Source organism: Onychostruthus taczanowskii, unplaced genomic scaffold (genome assembly GCF_017590055.1).
Source record: "Onychostruthus taczanowskii isolate IOZ18803 unplaced genomic scaffold, ASM1759005v1 scaffold33, whole genome shotgun sequence".
NCBI classification, from domain to species: Eukaryota; Metazoa; Chordata; class Aves; order Passeriformes; family Passeridae; genus Onychostruthus; species Onychostruthus taczanowskii.
The window spans coordinates 5707787-5721328 of NW_024500683.1; the positions used below are offsets into that span (position 1 = coordinate 5707787).

Genomic DNA, 13542 nt, shown 5'->3' on the forward strand with positions numbered 1-13542 from the left:
AAGCAAGGAAGTAATACACTTACAAATTTCAAATCTTCCCTGTTTACCATTCCCCATGACCTGTATTCCTCCATAGAAAAATACCTTGATCACAATGTCAACAAGCAAAAGAACTGTGTGCATTTTTTCCTTTATAGGTTTCTGGACCTGTCTACAATTTCACTGGCTGTATAAAAGTCGTACAAATCAATAACGTCGGACCTTTCAGCTTCTCTAATGCTGTGGGAAGAAGTAATGTTGATAATTGCAGGTAAACTGCCTTCTATGCCTCTCCAAATCCTAAGGAATTGATTGTGCTGGTTTTGCTTTCTTCCTTACACAAGGTGATCATTTTAGATAATTTCAACAATGGCTACAGAAAAAAAAAAAAAAAACAAAAATCCCCAGAGAGACAGATATCTTGCTTTCTTTTATGCTTTTAAAGCATTTTCTTAATGGAAGATTTTATTTTTTTTCAGAGTAGTTCAATTAAACTTGATAGCTTATTTGGAGTGAGTTGTCACACCCTGAATGCTGAAACAGTGTAGTAAGAAAGATGATCTGCATGAAAATACAGGACTGGGAAGTGGGGAGATGTGCTGGTTGTGTCTTACTTGTGTCTCTGGGACTTCCATTAATCTTGTTACAAATATGGACAAGCTGATGCCGCATTTACTCTACAAGAGATTGTGAGAAATGCTGGAAAGCATTGCTTCTGAATACTTTTCAAAACCCCAATTGATTTCAGTTTTGCATGTTCACATTGCTCTTGGTCATGCATTGATTGAAATAAAAGCCATACAGGGGAAGTGATGTACATTAGGATTCTATTCTGCAATATGATAGGTTTGAACACGGCAAAGTGGAAAGCAAAGGAAAACAGAGGTGAATTGCATTTGTAGATAATGAGGTCTTTCGGGAGAGAATATCATTTCGGTCATAGGATGTACATGTCCTAGATTCCTGGAGGACATTATATATGGCTTTTAGCATATGACTCTTTTCCCTAGAATTTGTAGAACAGGTCAGTTAATGTTTATGTGCTTGATTAAACACTATCCTCAAAAGTTGCTGGTAAGCTGCTAGATCATTAGTTAAAGATCCGTGAGATCTGAACCCTGCACTCACCTCCACCACTAACTCCTTAATGAGAACACATCTCACTCAAAGTTACAAAGGTACAACAGTAAACCCACTGGCTAATGAATTATCTGCCCAAGTCCCAGGCATCTAAGCTTTTGCCAATAAAACTTACTCTGGACACAAAATTCAATTTGTTGTCCCTGCAGAGACCGGCCACCATTTTTATTTAGAACAGCATCTCAGTGTCATCTCCTTGTCCAAGCTTGATGAAGAAATAAATCTTTGTACCCTTCAAGTTCCCCAAAGCATTTAGTTTGGAATATGTTCTCTAAGTGCATTTAGCAAATGGTAGTGGGTCTAAATCCTGCACAAAAAAGAAAACCCTGGCCTTTGTTGTGATAAACCCCAAATAACAAAGAAACCATGTCTCCTCTCCTGTCTTTCTCTACAGTGTTTCATCAGAAATTTTCCTAGTCAGAGCTCTCGTGTCCTCCCAAATGAGGGCATGTACTCTCGTATGTGAAACTATGCCTCTGTGCAAAACAGAAATTCATAAGGTTGAAAGCAAGTGAGGAAGCTATTTCATGTCTTTCATTCAGGTATTAACTTTAAAGAATCATGGTGAAAAAAAATCATAAACCATCTCTGCTGTCTCCTCTGGTTACTAGATTAGGAAATTTTCCTCTGTTTTGCGTATGCATTGGAGCTTTGATGTCCTAAATCACAGGCAAGAGGCAGTTCTGGTTTTTAAACTACTAGGTAAAAACAGGATAAGTTAAAAATCAGGACTGTTACTGTCTTTTCTACTTTCTTTCATTCTCTTTAATAATACTCTCATTGATACAAGTGCTTACACCCTTGAGCTTTTTGACAGTTTTTCCTATTGAAGACTTTATATATAACCATTCTATTTAGTATCAATAGCCTTCAACAAGAAAAAAAAGCAATGAGAACAGCTTTGTCCAGTCTGTGTATATAAGACAGAGAGGGATATAGACCTGAAAGAGGTGGCTTGTAAAATAATAGCTTTGTTCCTTTTAAATTTTTATTATTATAGAATGCTGTGTTATCTGTTATATTATAATCTATAGAACTATGTACCAAGATTTATTGAATTTTGTATTGATTCTGATTCTCCCCTTCAAAGTTAATCAGCATACAAATATGGCTTACATTGTATAATACAGACATTAAAGTTTGCTTTATTTGAATCAGAGCTCAGAGATTACAGTCTAGGTCTGTTTCTTGCAAATACTTATTGTGCATGTGTTACTGATTAGGTGAGTAAAATGACGTGACTTTGTACAGATGAACTGTGGATATAATCTTTTACATAAAAGGTTCTTGAAAGAACAATGGGCCTTCTCAATGCTCTATGCTAAGCAACATGTTCTCCTTTTACCTCCCTGCTTCTTCAGAATGCTGCAGCTGTGTCTAACACTGTCCAGCCCCATGCAGTCCATACAGACCTGACACCATCCTGGTCCAAGTCACAGTTATTCCTGTCTGATAAAAGCTGAATTTCAGCAATGGAAATTGTTGTACTTAGCCTGCTGAAATTCAGATTAATTTCAACAGTTATTTGAAATTGTTCTGAATTTTCCTTGGTGGGGAGGGAACGCCATAGAAATGGACTGCTTGGAGGCCTGGCAGGCATTCTCCTTACTCATTCCTGCCCTGTGAAACACAAATGGCTGCTGACACCTGGCAGCTAACATCATGGTTTGATTTTCACTTTAGGTATTACCCACACTCACCTTGACATCATCAGCCTTTAAATGTAGTCTTCTTCCCTAAAAGCACCTATGAAGCTCAGCTGTCCTTCCCCTTTTGCAAGATAGGCTTCTGGGGGAGATGGATTTGTTTTGAGAAGCAAGGAGAAAGTGATTGAAGTTGTTTAAATAAGCAAATAATGGATTATATACTTTGCAAATAAGAGTAACAGTGATAAAAAATGGTGTAATTTATATTTTGTTTTCGGAATTTGCATGGTTCTTCAGATGCAGTACTGCTACATTTGGAGCTGCCTAATAGTAGCAGAGAGCTCTACAGTGTGGCAGACAAAGCAATCCAATATCTTCTGCAAGAACAACCCTGTACTTGTCACTCAGGGACACTGTTTCTGTTCTTAGTGTGGTAGGTTTTCTTTAATTGACCTTCTACTTATCATCACCTATTTGTAGATTTATAATACTTTTGAATGCCCTGCTTTTACATATTTAGCATGCTCTAGTGACATTCAGTTATCCTGCTGGGTTTTGTCCTTGTTGGTGCCCCAGCTGCATGGATTACTTCATTATTGTGGTCATGCTGACACTTCTTAAAATGTATGGGTTTGTGACTAAATTTTAAGCTTATGATTTTTTTCATAGGATTGAAATTTACCCAAATGTGTTCTGCCATCTTTCTAACTAGATCTATTTGTATTTTAAAATACCAAAATGATGATCTAATATGTGCAAGGAATATAGAGAGCTTTCAAAAACACATTTTAGAGATAGTTCATTTGCCTTCTCAAAACTATTGAAATCAGTACATCAGGACAAGACAGTACCTTTCATAGGATATTATATACTGCATGTGCCTTATCTCAGAGATTTACATTACTTCTTAAAAAATATTCAGAATTAAGAAATGGAAAAAATTGCACCATAACATTAGTTTCATTGGCATACATATCTGACTATCTACAGTCTAAAATGCTGTATTTATGGCAAGAATGTTATTTGTTCTTTTAAAATTCATATTTTTTAATACAAATATCATCCACCACAAGGGAGAGAGAATTTTTTTTAACTTGATAGAATTAAATTGGAAATGGGGGCATCATGGAAATTACCTTTCATGTCATTTTGGAAATAGGTGCTAAATTCTGCTTAAAGTCAAGAAGATTATTGATACAGGCAGCACCAGGCAATTGGATATGTTTAAAGACCAAATACCTGCAATAATCCCTATCATTCTGAAAGGTGCAAGAATTCTATGCGTGTTCAGAAGCACTGAGATTTCAGATATGTGGCTTTAACTCAGTTAATCTGGCCCAGTTCCTTCTGCTATTCACGTGCATCATTGTTTAAGCACTGTGTTTATAAGTACACAATTACATGATACCACATGGACAGAGAGCAGGTAGGAGGGATGTACTGTGCTCAGAGCTCATCAGAACTCCTTGCCATTCAATGTAACCAAGGTGAAACGGGAAATGGCAGAATAATGGCATAGGCAGGAGGAGTTTGACTCTCTGAGAGCAGACTGGCAGCCATAAAATACTCTGAGCTATGCAGCTTTGGTTTTCAAGAGAGGTTATATTGGAATCGTATCAATTAGTAAAGGTAATCCTCCAATAGGTAGTTTTCTCGAATTATGCTAGACTATATAGTTAGGTAAATCTTGTCAAAGTTTATGTTATGATTCTCTTTAAATTATACCTGTCTTAGAGTTATGAATATATAGGTAATTTTGAAAGAGATTATATAACGACCAGTAGTAGTAGTAGAAGGACAATTGAAAACGAACGATCTCTGATAACATTTTTTAAGAAATGAAATCTCTATTTTTTTTCTTCTTCTGAAGAAAGATACTTGGAATGTGTTAATGCAATATAAAGCTTCTTCAAGTGTTTAAAAAAATGTTATTGGAATAGATTTGCAGGATAAATGACTATCACTTCCAGACAGAGTTCAGCTGACAGATGTAAATGAAGCTTTGAGTCCCAGTATTAGAAGCTGGTGTTTACTGAAGTTCATTTCTGTTTTAGTGCCTGGGAACCATGACTGCTATATATTGCTGTAAGTGTTTACTGTAACAGTTTACTGCATGTACTAAATTCAAAGGTTCCAAACACACACAGAAAATATACACATATACATATATATATGTAGCTGTACCTATCCAAGCCCTGTTTTTTCATTAAAAAAAAGAAAGAATCATATCTATGAAACAGAAAAATTCTGTTAACTGTTTTCTTAAGAGAAGTCTTACTGATGGATGCAAATGTACAACAGTGAATTGGACTCTCAGAGAAAAGCTAATAAGCTAAAATCTTCATTACTGCCCATTGGTCATAACTGTGGTAGATTTTTAAAAATATTTGGTTTTCTTATTAATTTATCTTAATATGTGTTTCCAGGCTGAAGCTGAGCTTTATTTCAGCAAAAACTCTGATTGTTATCTGCATTTTGGAAAGAGGCTCTTGAAAGTGCATTACCCAAGGTCCATTCCATCAAGAGGACTGATGGGTTTCCTAATATATGGCAATTTTCTCAGGAGCTATGCAATACACTTTGGAGAGCTCTACATGTTTTCAGTAAGCCCTCAGTTCCACTTTTGCCTCACTCATGCACTTTCCAACAAGCTCCAAATCCCTTTCCTCATGTGTGAATACTCCCTTTTCCATTCTGTAGTTTTCTGTGATATTTCACAGAAATCCCACAGACCACAACACCTTTGTGAAATCAGTCTCTTGTGCAATTTCTCAGCATTTTTTCCACTGCGGAACTCCCTGGTTTTCAGTATATCATAAAACATCACAACGCAGAGCATCTGACACCAGGCGTCTGAAGGTGTTTGGCTTCTGTCTTCAGAATGAACTGCATACTTTAAAAAGGGGAAAGTTCATCTGCTGAAAGTTTTTCAGTCAGTTGTGAAAGTCCTACTGTTACCATTCCTCTTTCCAAGGAAAGTGGTTATGCTGGTGCATGCTGTATTTCAGAGCTCATCTTAAGAGTCCATGGAAGACTCAGGTCAGCTTGAAGAGTTTTTTCATATGAATCCACCTGAACTGAAAAATTTAACATCAATCAAATGCACAAGCTGGCTCAAAATCAAAAGAGAAATCATAGAGTTTCAAGCTTAAGCTCTTCTGTCCATTTACATCTTAGTTTATTAATAAATGCATGATCCTATAAAAAGCATTGAGCTTCTGTTATATGTGAGAGACTACCAGTTAAAATCTTACATCCCAACATTTCATTTCTTACATTATCTACATTTTTATCTTCTCCTCAAGAGTTTAAAGTTATGTGCTTAATTCTGAATCACAAAAAAAAGACAAAGAAGAATATGCAGTGCCCATCAACACTATAAAAGAAAATTATTAAATGAAGAATACTGACATTACTTGGTTTAATTTATTCAACAGGTTTTGTGAGTTCTCTCTGGTTAACATGGAGATTGGACTAAATGTTTCTGAATTATAGAACTGAAGTTAAATCTTCAAAAATATCATTCATTTGTATTCACCACATGCATGATGCTTGATATTATGTTAATAGCTTTTCTCTACAATTCTAACATAGAGAGTGATAACAAGAATTTGATCTTCTTTATGCATTTATTTTGTTACTTTTTCCCTCTCTCATCTATTGCTTTTGCTTGCTGATAACTTTTCTGTGTGTTTGCCTCTTACTCCTTTTCCAGGGCCTGGGTTGCTTTCATATGCTTTCATCCCTTTACTTGATTTGCCCTTCTTGATTTCCTTTATCTTTTGCATTTGTTTTCAATATTTTCTTTTCCTTTGTGAGTTTTGCCATCCTGTACAATTTCCTTTCTGCTCTCTGTGCATATATGAATTCTATTCTTCTTTTACCTTTTCTTCTTCTTCTGGCATTCCTGTATAGATAATGACTTTTCTGTGATTAAAAAAAAAAAAAAAAGGAAGAAATAAACAAGTGACATATGTAATCTTCCCTACTATTATAAATACTCAAAATCACTGTAAAATGTTATACAAGCAGTTTATCTCAATCTTTTGAAGTATTCTGTGAAAATAGTTTCTGATGGATATTAGATAAATCCATGTGTCAAATATATTCAGGTGAGACAATGTGTGTTTGTAAACGTCACATTTCTCTACTTGTACCTGGACAAGATTGTCTGTCATCAGTGTACCACAAAACTATTATTAATCTTCTTTATCTAAACTCTTTATTTAGAGATTACTAATTGTACTTGGTGATGTTTATCTTGACCTTAATTATCCCTCTCTAACTTAAGGAGTATGCATTATACCCAGAGAAAATTGTTTCTTAATTCTGTCAACAGAATTCAGTGGCAGTTACTGTCCATTAGTGTCTGTAGTGAAGAATTGTAATGAGATTGTGATTTCTGCTGAAATTGCCAGGTATTTGCGTGGATACAAATAAGACAAGTATTAAAGGATACCATGTATTTTTTCCTTTCACATTTATCAAGGAGGTATTTGTAAGTATATATGTTGAGGTGTGCATACAATGCCTGAGACGATGTGTTACTAAAAATAATAAATAATATATCAGTTAAATATTTTGGAAAACACTCTGACACAGCTGTGAAAAAGGAAATATTTCTGTGAATAAGACTCAGTTGTTTTTTTAAATGAAATTGTCTTTCTACTATTGCTCATGGGTACTTCACTATTTTATAAGGTATTGATTTAACGTTCTAAAACAAGAGGCTCCATTGATGGAGTGGTTTTGCACTCCAGTCATGCCTTTGGATCTATTTTTGTTCATTTATATAATATTTAATGTCTCCAGTTGCTGGTGATTCTTACTCTAGACTACTAAATTGACTAATGAAATTTATAAAGCTTTTTTTCACCTCAAATGCTAAACCATTGCATATAAACTGGTCCCTTCATGAGTCATGAAATCACACATTCACAGAAACACAGGATGGGTGAGGCTGGGAGGGACCACAATGGGTCACTTTTAGCAGAACGTTCATATTACAGAACCAAATTTGTTCACAGTATGCATCCAGCTCTGGGGTGCCTGACACAAGAATGACATGGACCCATTTGGACAAATCCAGAGGAGGCCACTACATAGATCAGAGGAACATCTCTCCTATGAAGGCAGATTGAGAGAGTTGGGTCTGTTCAGCCTGGAGAAGGGAGGGCTCTGGGAAGACCTTATTGGGCACTCCAGTGCCTGAAGGATGCTTCCAAGAAGGCTGGGGAGGGACTTTTAGGGCATGTAGTGATAAGAGGGACTGGCTTTAAACTGAAGATTTAGAGTAGGTGTTAGGAAAAAAGTCTTTTCTGTGAGGGTGGTGATGCTCTAGAATAGGTTGCCCAGAGAAGCCGGGAATGCCCCATCTCTGGAACTTTCCCTGGCCAGGTTTAATCAGACTTTGTGCTGCCTGGACTAGTAGGAGGGCCTGGCCAATGATGCTGGAGAGGTAGAACTAACTGGTCCTTTAGATCCTTTCCAACTCAAATCCTTCTATGACTCAGATTCTGACTATTTTAGGAAGGAAAAATATGAGTTAAAGACTTCTGTTACCTCAAGAGACTCCACCTGCTATGGCCTGTTTACAGTGAGAGGTAGATTCAAAGCCCCAGAACTGTGCTTGGTGTATAAAGTTGCTGTATCCATCCAAAGCACGTTCCCAAATCATGGAAGTGGGAGAGATTGCCTGTCAGATGTCTGTTCACTGGGTCATGACAAGTTCTTACGTAGGAGGTAAGAGAGTTAAGGATTTGACTGAGCTCTGTGGACCAGCATGGAGAAATTCTGGGAGGCATCACAGTCCAAAGGACAGCTCAGTGAATGAATCCTCCACACCTGGAGCTTCCTCACTGTCAGGACGGATCAGAATTAGAAGGCTGCTGAGATAGTTTAAAAGCCTTAAGGCAATCTTTCAGCCTTTCTTACCTGTGGATTATGTGGTTATTTAATGGTTGGAGAGGTGTAGGATTTCAGCTGTATATTTTTAGCTGCAGTAAAGGAGAATGTTTTTATACCAAGGATCATAGTTCCAGAAACACTGCAAATTGCTACCAATTTGGGTTGTTCTAGGTTATCAACAGTGTTTATTTCCTTTTGCCAAATTGTTTTGAATATCTATATTTCCCTGGAAATTCTGTCCAAAAAATCACACTGATTGAACATTATTAGCTTTTGAAATATAAAAGCATAGAAAAGCAGAATACAATTTATTTTAAAGATTTATGATCTATAAATATATTTTTATATATTTTTTATTAATTAATGTAACTCTTTCATTTTAGATTTCAGCACAGCCTCCCCCTAAAACAAAATAATATTATTAATGTTAAAATAGAAGGCATTTCCAAGAATTAAGAAGGTTGAGAACATATCAACTTTACTGTAAAACTTGTGCAGATTCACAGAATAGAAGCTAAATTTAAAGTTATATTTCAAAGTTCTTAAAATTTTACTACATATGCTTTTCACAGTATTAATAATATCATGCGTCATAGCCATTGAAATACTCTGAAAACTTTACCTAAATTCTTAAGAAAAGTTATCTTAGTGACACAAGACATCAAGTGGTAGGGTTCAGTAGCTTCCTGGAATAATTACTTGGGCTTCTAGCCAAACAGGTATGTGAATAATAAAGTCCCTTTCTTCTACTTTCTTAGAATAGAAAAAATAATCTCAGTTTTGTTCTGTCCATTTAAAACATGGTTTTAAAGATGGGCACATGTGTAGTTTGACAAAATTTTGCTTTAAGAATATTGGCCTATATATCTAGTCTTGCATATATTATGAGCAGTGGTTAAGGCTGAGTATATACGATGATGAATTGTCTAAAAACAATCAAATGGAAAATGATCTTGCATGCTTTCTCTATTGAATTACAGTCACACTTAACTTTAGTGCAAGCATTTGCTGTCATTCCAATTACAGAAACCTAGAAATGGAGAAGTGTTTTGTTATATACTCAGAAATAATTAAACTTTGGAGCAGGTTTCCATGACTTCTGAGTTATGTGCAGAAAGTGCCTCATAATGGAGCTGCAGTTGCTCCTGGTATTATACCAGGCTGCATTGTGAGGAGAGGCATATTAGAGAGAATCAGTGAGAATGAAAGTCACACTGAAAGAAATAATTTGCCTACTGCAAACTTGAATTGGTATAATACTTTCTCTCTGACTTTTAAATTTTGTACAGAAGTAATAAGAAATCTTCAGAGCTACCTTCGACTGCTAACAGCCAGAATGACAAGAGAAAAGTTTGGAAGTTCAGTTTTGTTCTGTCTGGCAGCATTCTGCTGGTATCCATTCTATGTCTTTCACTGTGTTGCTGAATAGACCATGGACTCTGTGACTTATAAAGTATTTGTGCGTTTAGAAAAATTTCATTTAACAAAGCTGAAAGTGAAAAAATCATCATCATAAAGCCTTGTGTGATTTTCTAGAAAATAAAATGCATCACAAATAATATTCCTATATTTTGTATATTTTCCATAATTAAAAAGACTGTTTGAACTTCTCCTTGACAGAGCACTTTTTATAACAATGGTTTGTTTCAAGTCAAAAAATCATCAGGAATCTAAATTTTTAAAATGGGGTTTTTTAAAAGATGTCTCTTATATTCTTGAAATCAAAAATATATTCTTTACAATGTTAGGTATAGTGAAACTATGAATCAAAATTTGATAATTAATATGCAATTAACTTAATAAAAGGTATTTAAATTAAAATAAAGCTCATCTAAAATTGCTCAAACGTTGCAGATTTAGTTGAAAAGCCTGAAAAAAGGCAATATTAGTAACTTTTTTGAAATTAATTTTGTACAAAGCTTCACATCTGAATTATTTTAAACAGGCTAAAGCGCAAAGGGAAAGCAATGTCCTGAAGAGTTACTTTTAGTTAATTAGACAAGCAACTCAAGGTAAGCTTCTGGAGCAAAATGACTAATGTGATTTCTGTGTGTGTGAGCAAGAAAGGAGGAGAACAATTTCCTTTCTGTGTACACTATTGATTGTGATATTGGTTGTACTGTATTTCATTGTGTCCTGATGTGCAATGCAGCAGAACCTAGAAACCATAAAAGATGAAAGATATAATTCAAAAACCCTCAAAGAAATTGGTGATATTTTTTATAAACAGGGATGAAGAAAGATACTTTAGTAATTCAGTGTCTCATGGTTTTTGCTGAAGTATGACTGTGGGGATTATGGTGTACACAAAGGTAGCTCCCTCCTTTAATGGAGAGAAGCACAGGATGCAGAGTAGGTTTCTTTAGCTCTGCAGAGACCAGCGTGTTAGAAGCAATGGCTGAAATTTGTAACTGAAGGTCTGAATTGGTAATAACCTCCCAAAATAGCTGTGGTATAAGTGATGATAATTGGTGCAAAGTACCAATTGAAGTGGTGGCTTCTTCCTGTTGCTTTAAGATTATACTTCACGTCTTTCTAGAAAGGGCTCTCTAAGCAGCCATACCTTAGTACAATTGTAAATGCAGGAAATGCTAAGGCCACTAATGTAACCTTAAAAAAAAAAAAAAAAAAGTGATTATGTGCAGAAAGGAATTAAAGAATAAATAAGCAGTAAAGAATAAATGAGAAATACATGATGAGACATGGCTGCATATCTGATGTGTGTTGCTGAGTCATAAGTTGTCTTACTTTCTTATTATCAAGAAATCTCTGCATCTTAGATGCCCTCACTCCTAAGTTCTATAACATAAAATATTAAATAAAGTGAACTAATATGTAATTATTTCTTTACAAATATAATTATTTCTTACTGCAATAAATTCTTACCTAAGTGACTTGATGAATCAGGTAGTATATATATTGGCTGATTAATATATGAGGAAGTTATTGCCTACAGTGAACAAATGGGCTTCTCTGGAGAGCTGCTAAGCAAAATTTTATTTTCTGTGCAGGATAAGGATTGTTTATTTAAGGTTGTAATAATAAGTAATGTAAGACTAGAAAGATATATCATCCTTCAAAGGACCTTGGTTGTAAAGTTAAGAAAACATTCTTATCTCCACAACCACTGGATTGCAGCAGAAAAACAAATATATTAACCAGTAAAAGACACATGAATTTCCCTCCAAAACTCATATAAATATTTTACAATTGCCGAATTTCTCAAGACCTAAATTGATTATAAATAGTTTATATGTTTTTTTTCTGATTCTGTAACCTGCAGGACTGTTTAATCATGTCCTGTCTGACTCTTGCTCTGCAGTACTGTAGATAAACAGTGCATCAGTGCCCCCTGCAGCCTTAAAACACTAGTATAACAGTTAAAAACCCCCAATGCTATTGATCGTTGTTGAAATAACTATTCAGAAAAAGAACAGCTTTAAATCCTGTTGTATCCTTTCCTTTTTTTCTCCTTCCTTCTTTAAAAGTGAAATTGCAGCTCTTGGCTAAAGAAAAAATTCTTCAGAAGTATAGCCTAAAAATCAAGACAGATCTGGGTATATTTGTGAGAATGAAAAGTCCCTTTTTTTACCTTCAAATACACTGGAATGTGAAAAGCAGGAATCAGAAGCATAAGAAATTGAGAATATATGTGTAAACTTTAAAATGAATAGTTATAAAAAAAGAAAAAAATTCTGACTCTCAGAAGGCCAAGTTCTGTAATGTGAGAATGTTCAGAGATTTGAGATATGCTGCTTCAACTGTGCTAAACTGTAGGTATTTGTACATTTTCATCTATATTTTTGAAAATTTGCTCAAAATTACATATATAATGTAAAGATAAGTTTGGAATTTGTTTGCTCTCATTCAGCTCATACCCACATACTTCTAAAGTCATTGGCAAATTTCTAGACACAGTATTAGTTATGGGTATACAGATTTCTTTTGAAACTCTGAAGTTACAATAAAGCAATGGTTGGCAATAGCAGGAATCTAAGGTAATTTATCTATGTATGGGGAGAAGGGAGGTTTCTACCCCATAAAACCATGAGCTGTTAAAACTGCCAACAGTGCCAAAAAGAAAATATGGACATAAATAAAATTAATTTTAAGAAACCACCTGTCTCTATGCAGTGCATGAATTTTTTGAGATATATGTGCTTCTGACCAGTTTTCTGTAGCCAGATTTCTCCATTTTCCCTCTCTATACCCATGCTAAAATTAAGAGGTAGATAGGAGATGATGCTGAATTCTAGAACCCATAAAAATTCCTACTTGACAAAAAAAAAAAAAGGATTTGGCATGCCTTTACTGCCGAAAAAATCCTTATTTAAATAGCGAGATATAATGTGAAATTTTTACAACTGTAAGGATGAAGGCTGGAGGCCAAATTACATTAGTCAATTGAAAATGCATTAATTTCTTAGAACTAACTGTCTAACATAGCTCACTGATGTTATAAAATTGAGTAAGTATGGTATGGAAATGATAGGAAATGATTAAATCTCTTCTGAGCACTATAAGCACAAGTGTGACATCAGTAACTGGTTTCCAGCATTTACCAATTATAAAATCCATTTCATAAACCAGAAGATATAAAGTATTCATGACTGAATTAAAGTCTATGAAAAAAATTTGGCAGCATTCAGATCTCTTAAGTGGTGAGGTAGTTCTGGTTGCAAGTGAGATTAGTTTTATTTACAATAAATAACTTTTTCCCCTCAGAATAACTTTCTAATATAAACAGACTAAGGTAAATTCTCTAATTTGGGAATATGGCCCTGCAACCTTTGACAGATTTTAATCAAGTTGGATTAATTGAATAAAATTACTATTTTTTACATTAAAAGGTATGTTTGTACCTCCTAAG

General features: G+C 34.9%; 1 protein-coding gene across 1 annotated transcript in view; it reads left to right on the plus strand.

Moving 5' to 3' along the window:
- The window catches only part of EYS (eyes shut homolog), a 614241-nt gene that overhangs the window by 400605 nt on the left and 200094 nt on the right, over window positions 1-13542 (plus strand). Inside the window, exon 26 of the mRNA XM_041410576.1 lies at window positions 138-250. Within this exon, the coding sequence (XP_041266510.1) occupies window positions 138-250 (113 nt within the window). The remainder of the gene's footprint in view (window positions 1-137; window positions 251-13542) is intronic.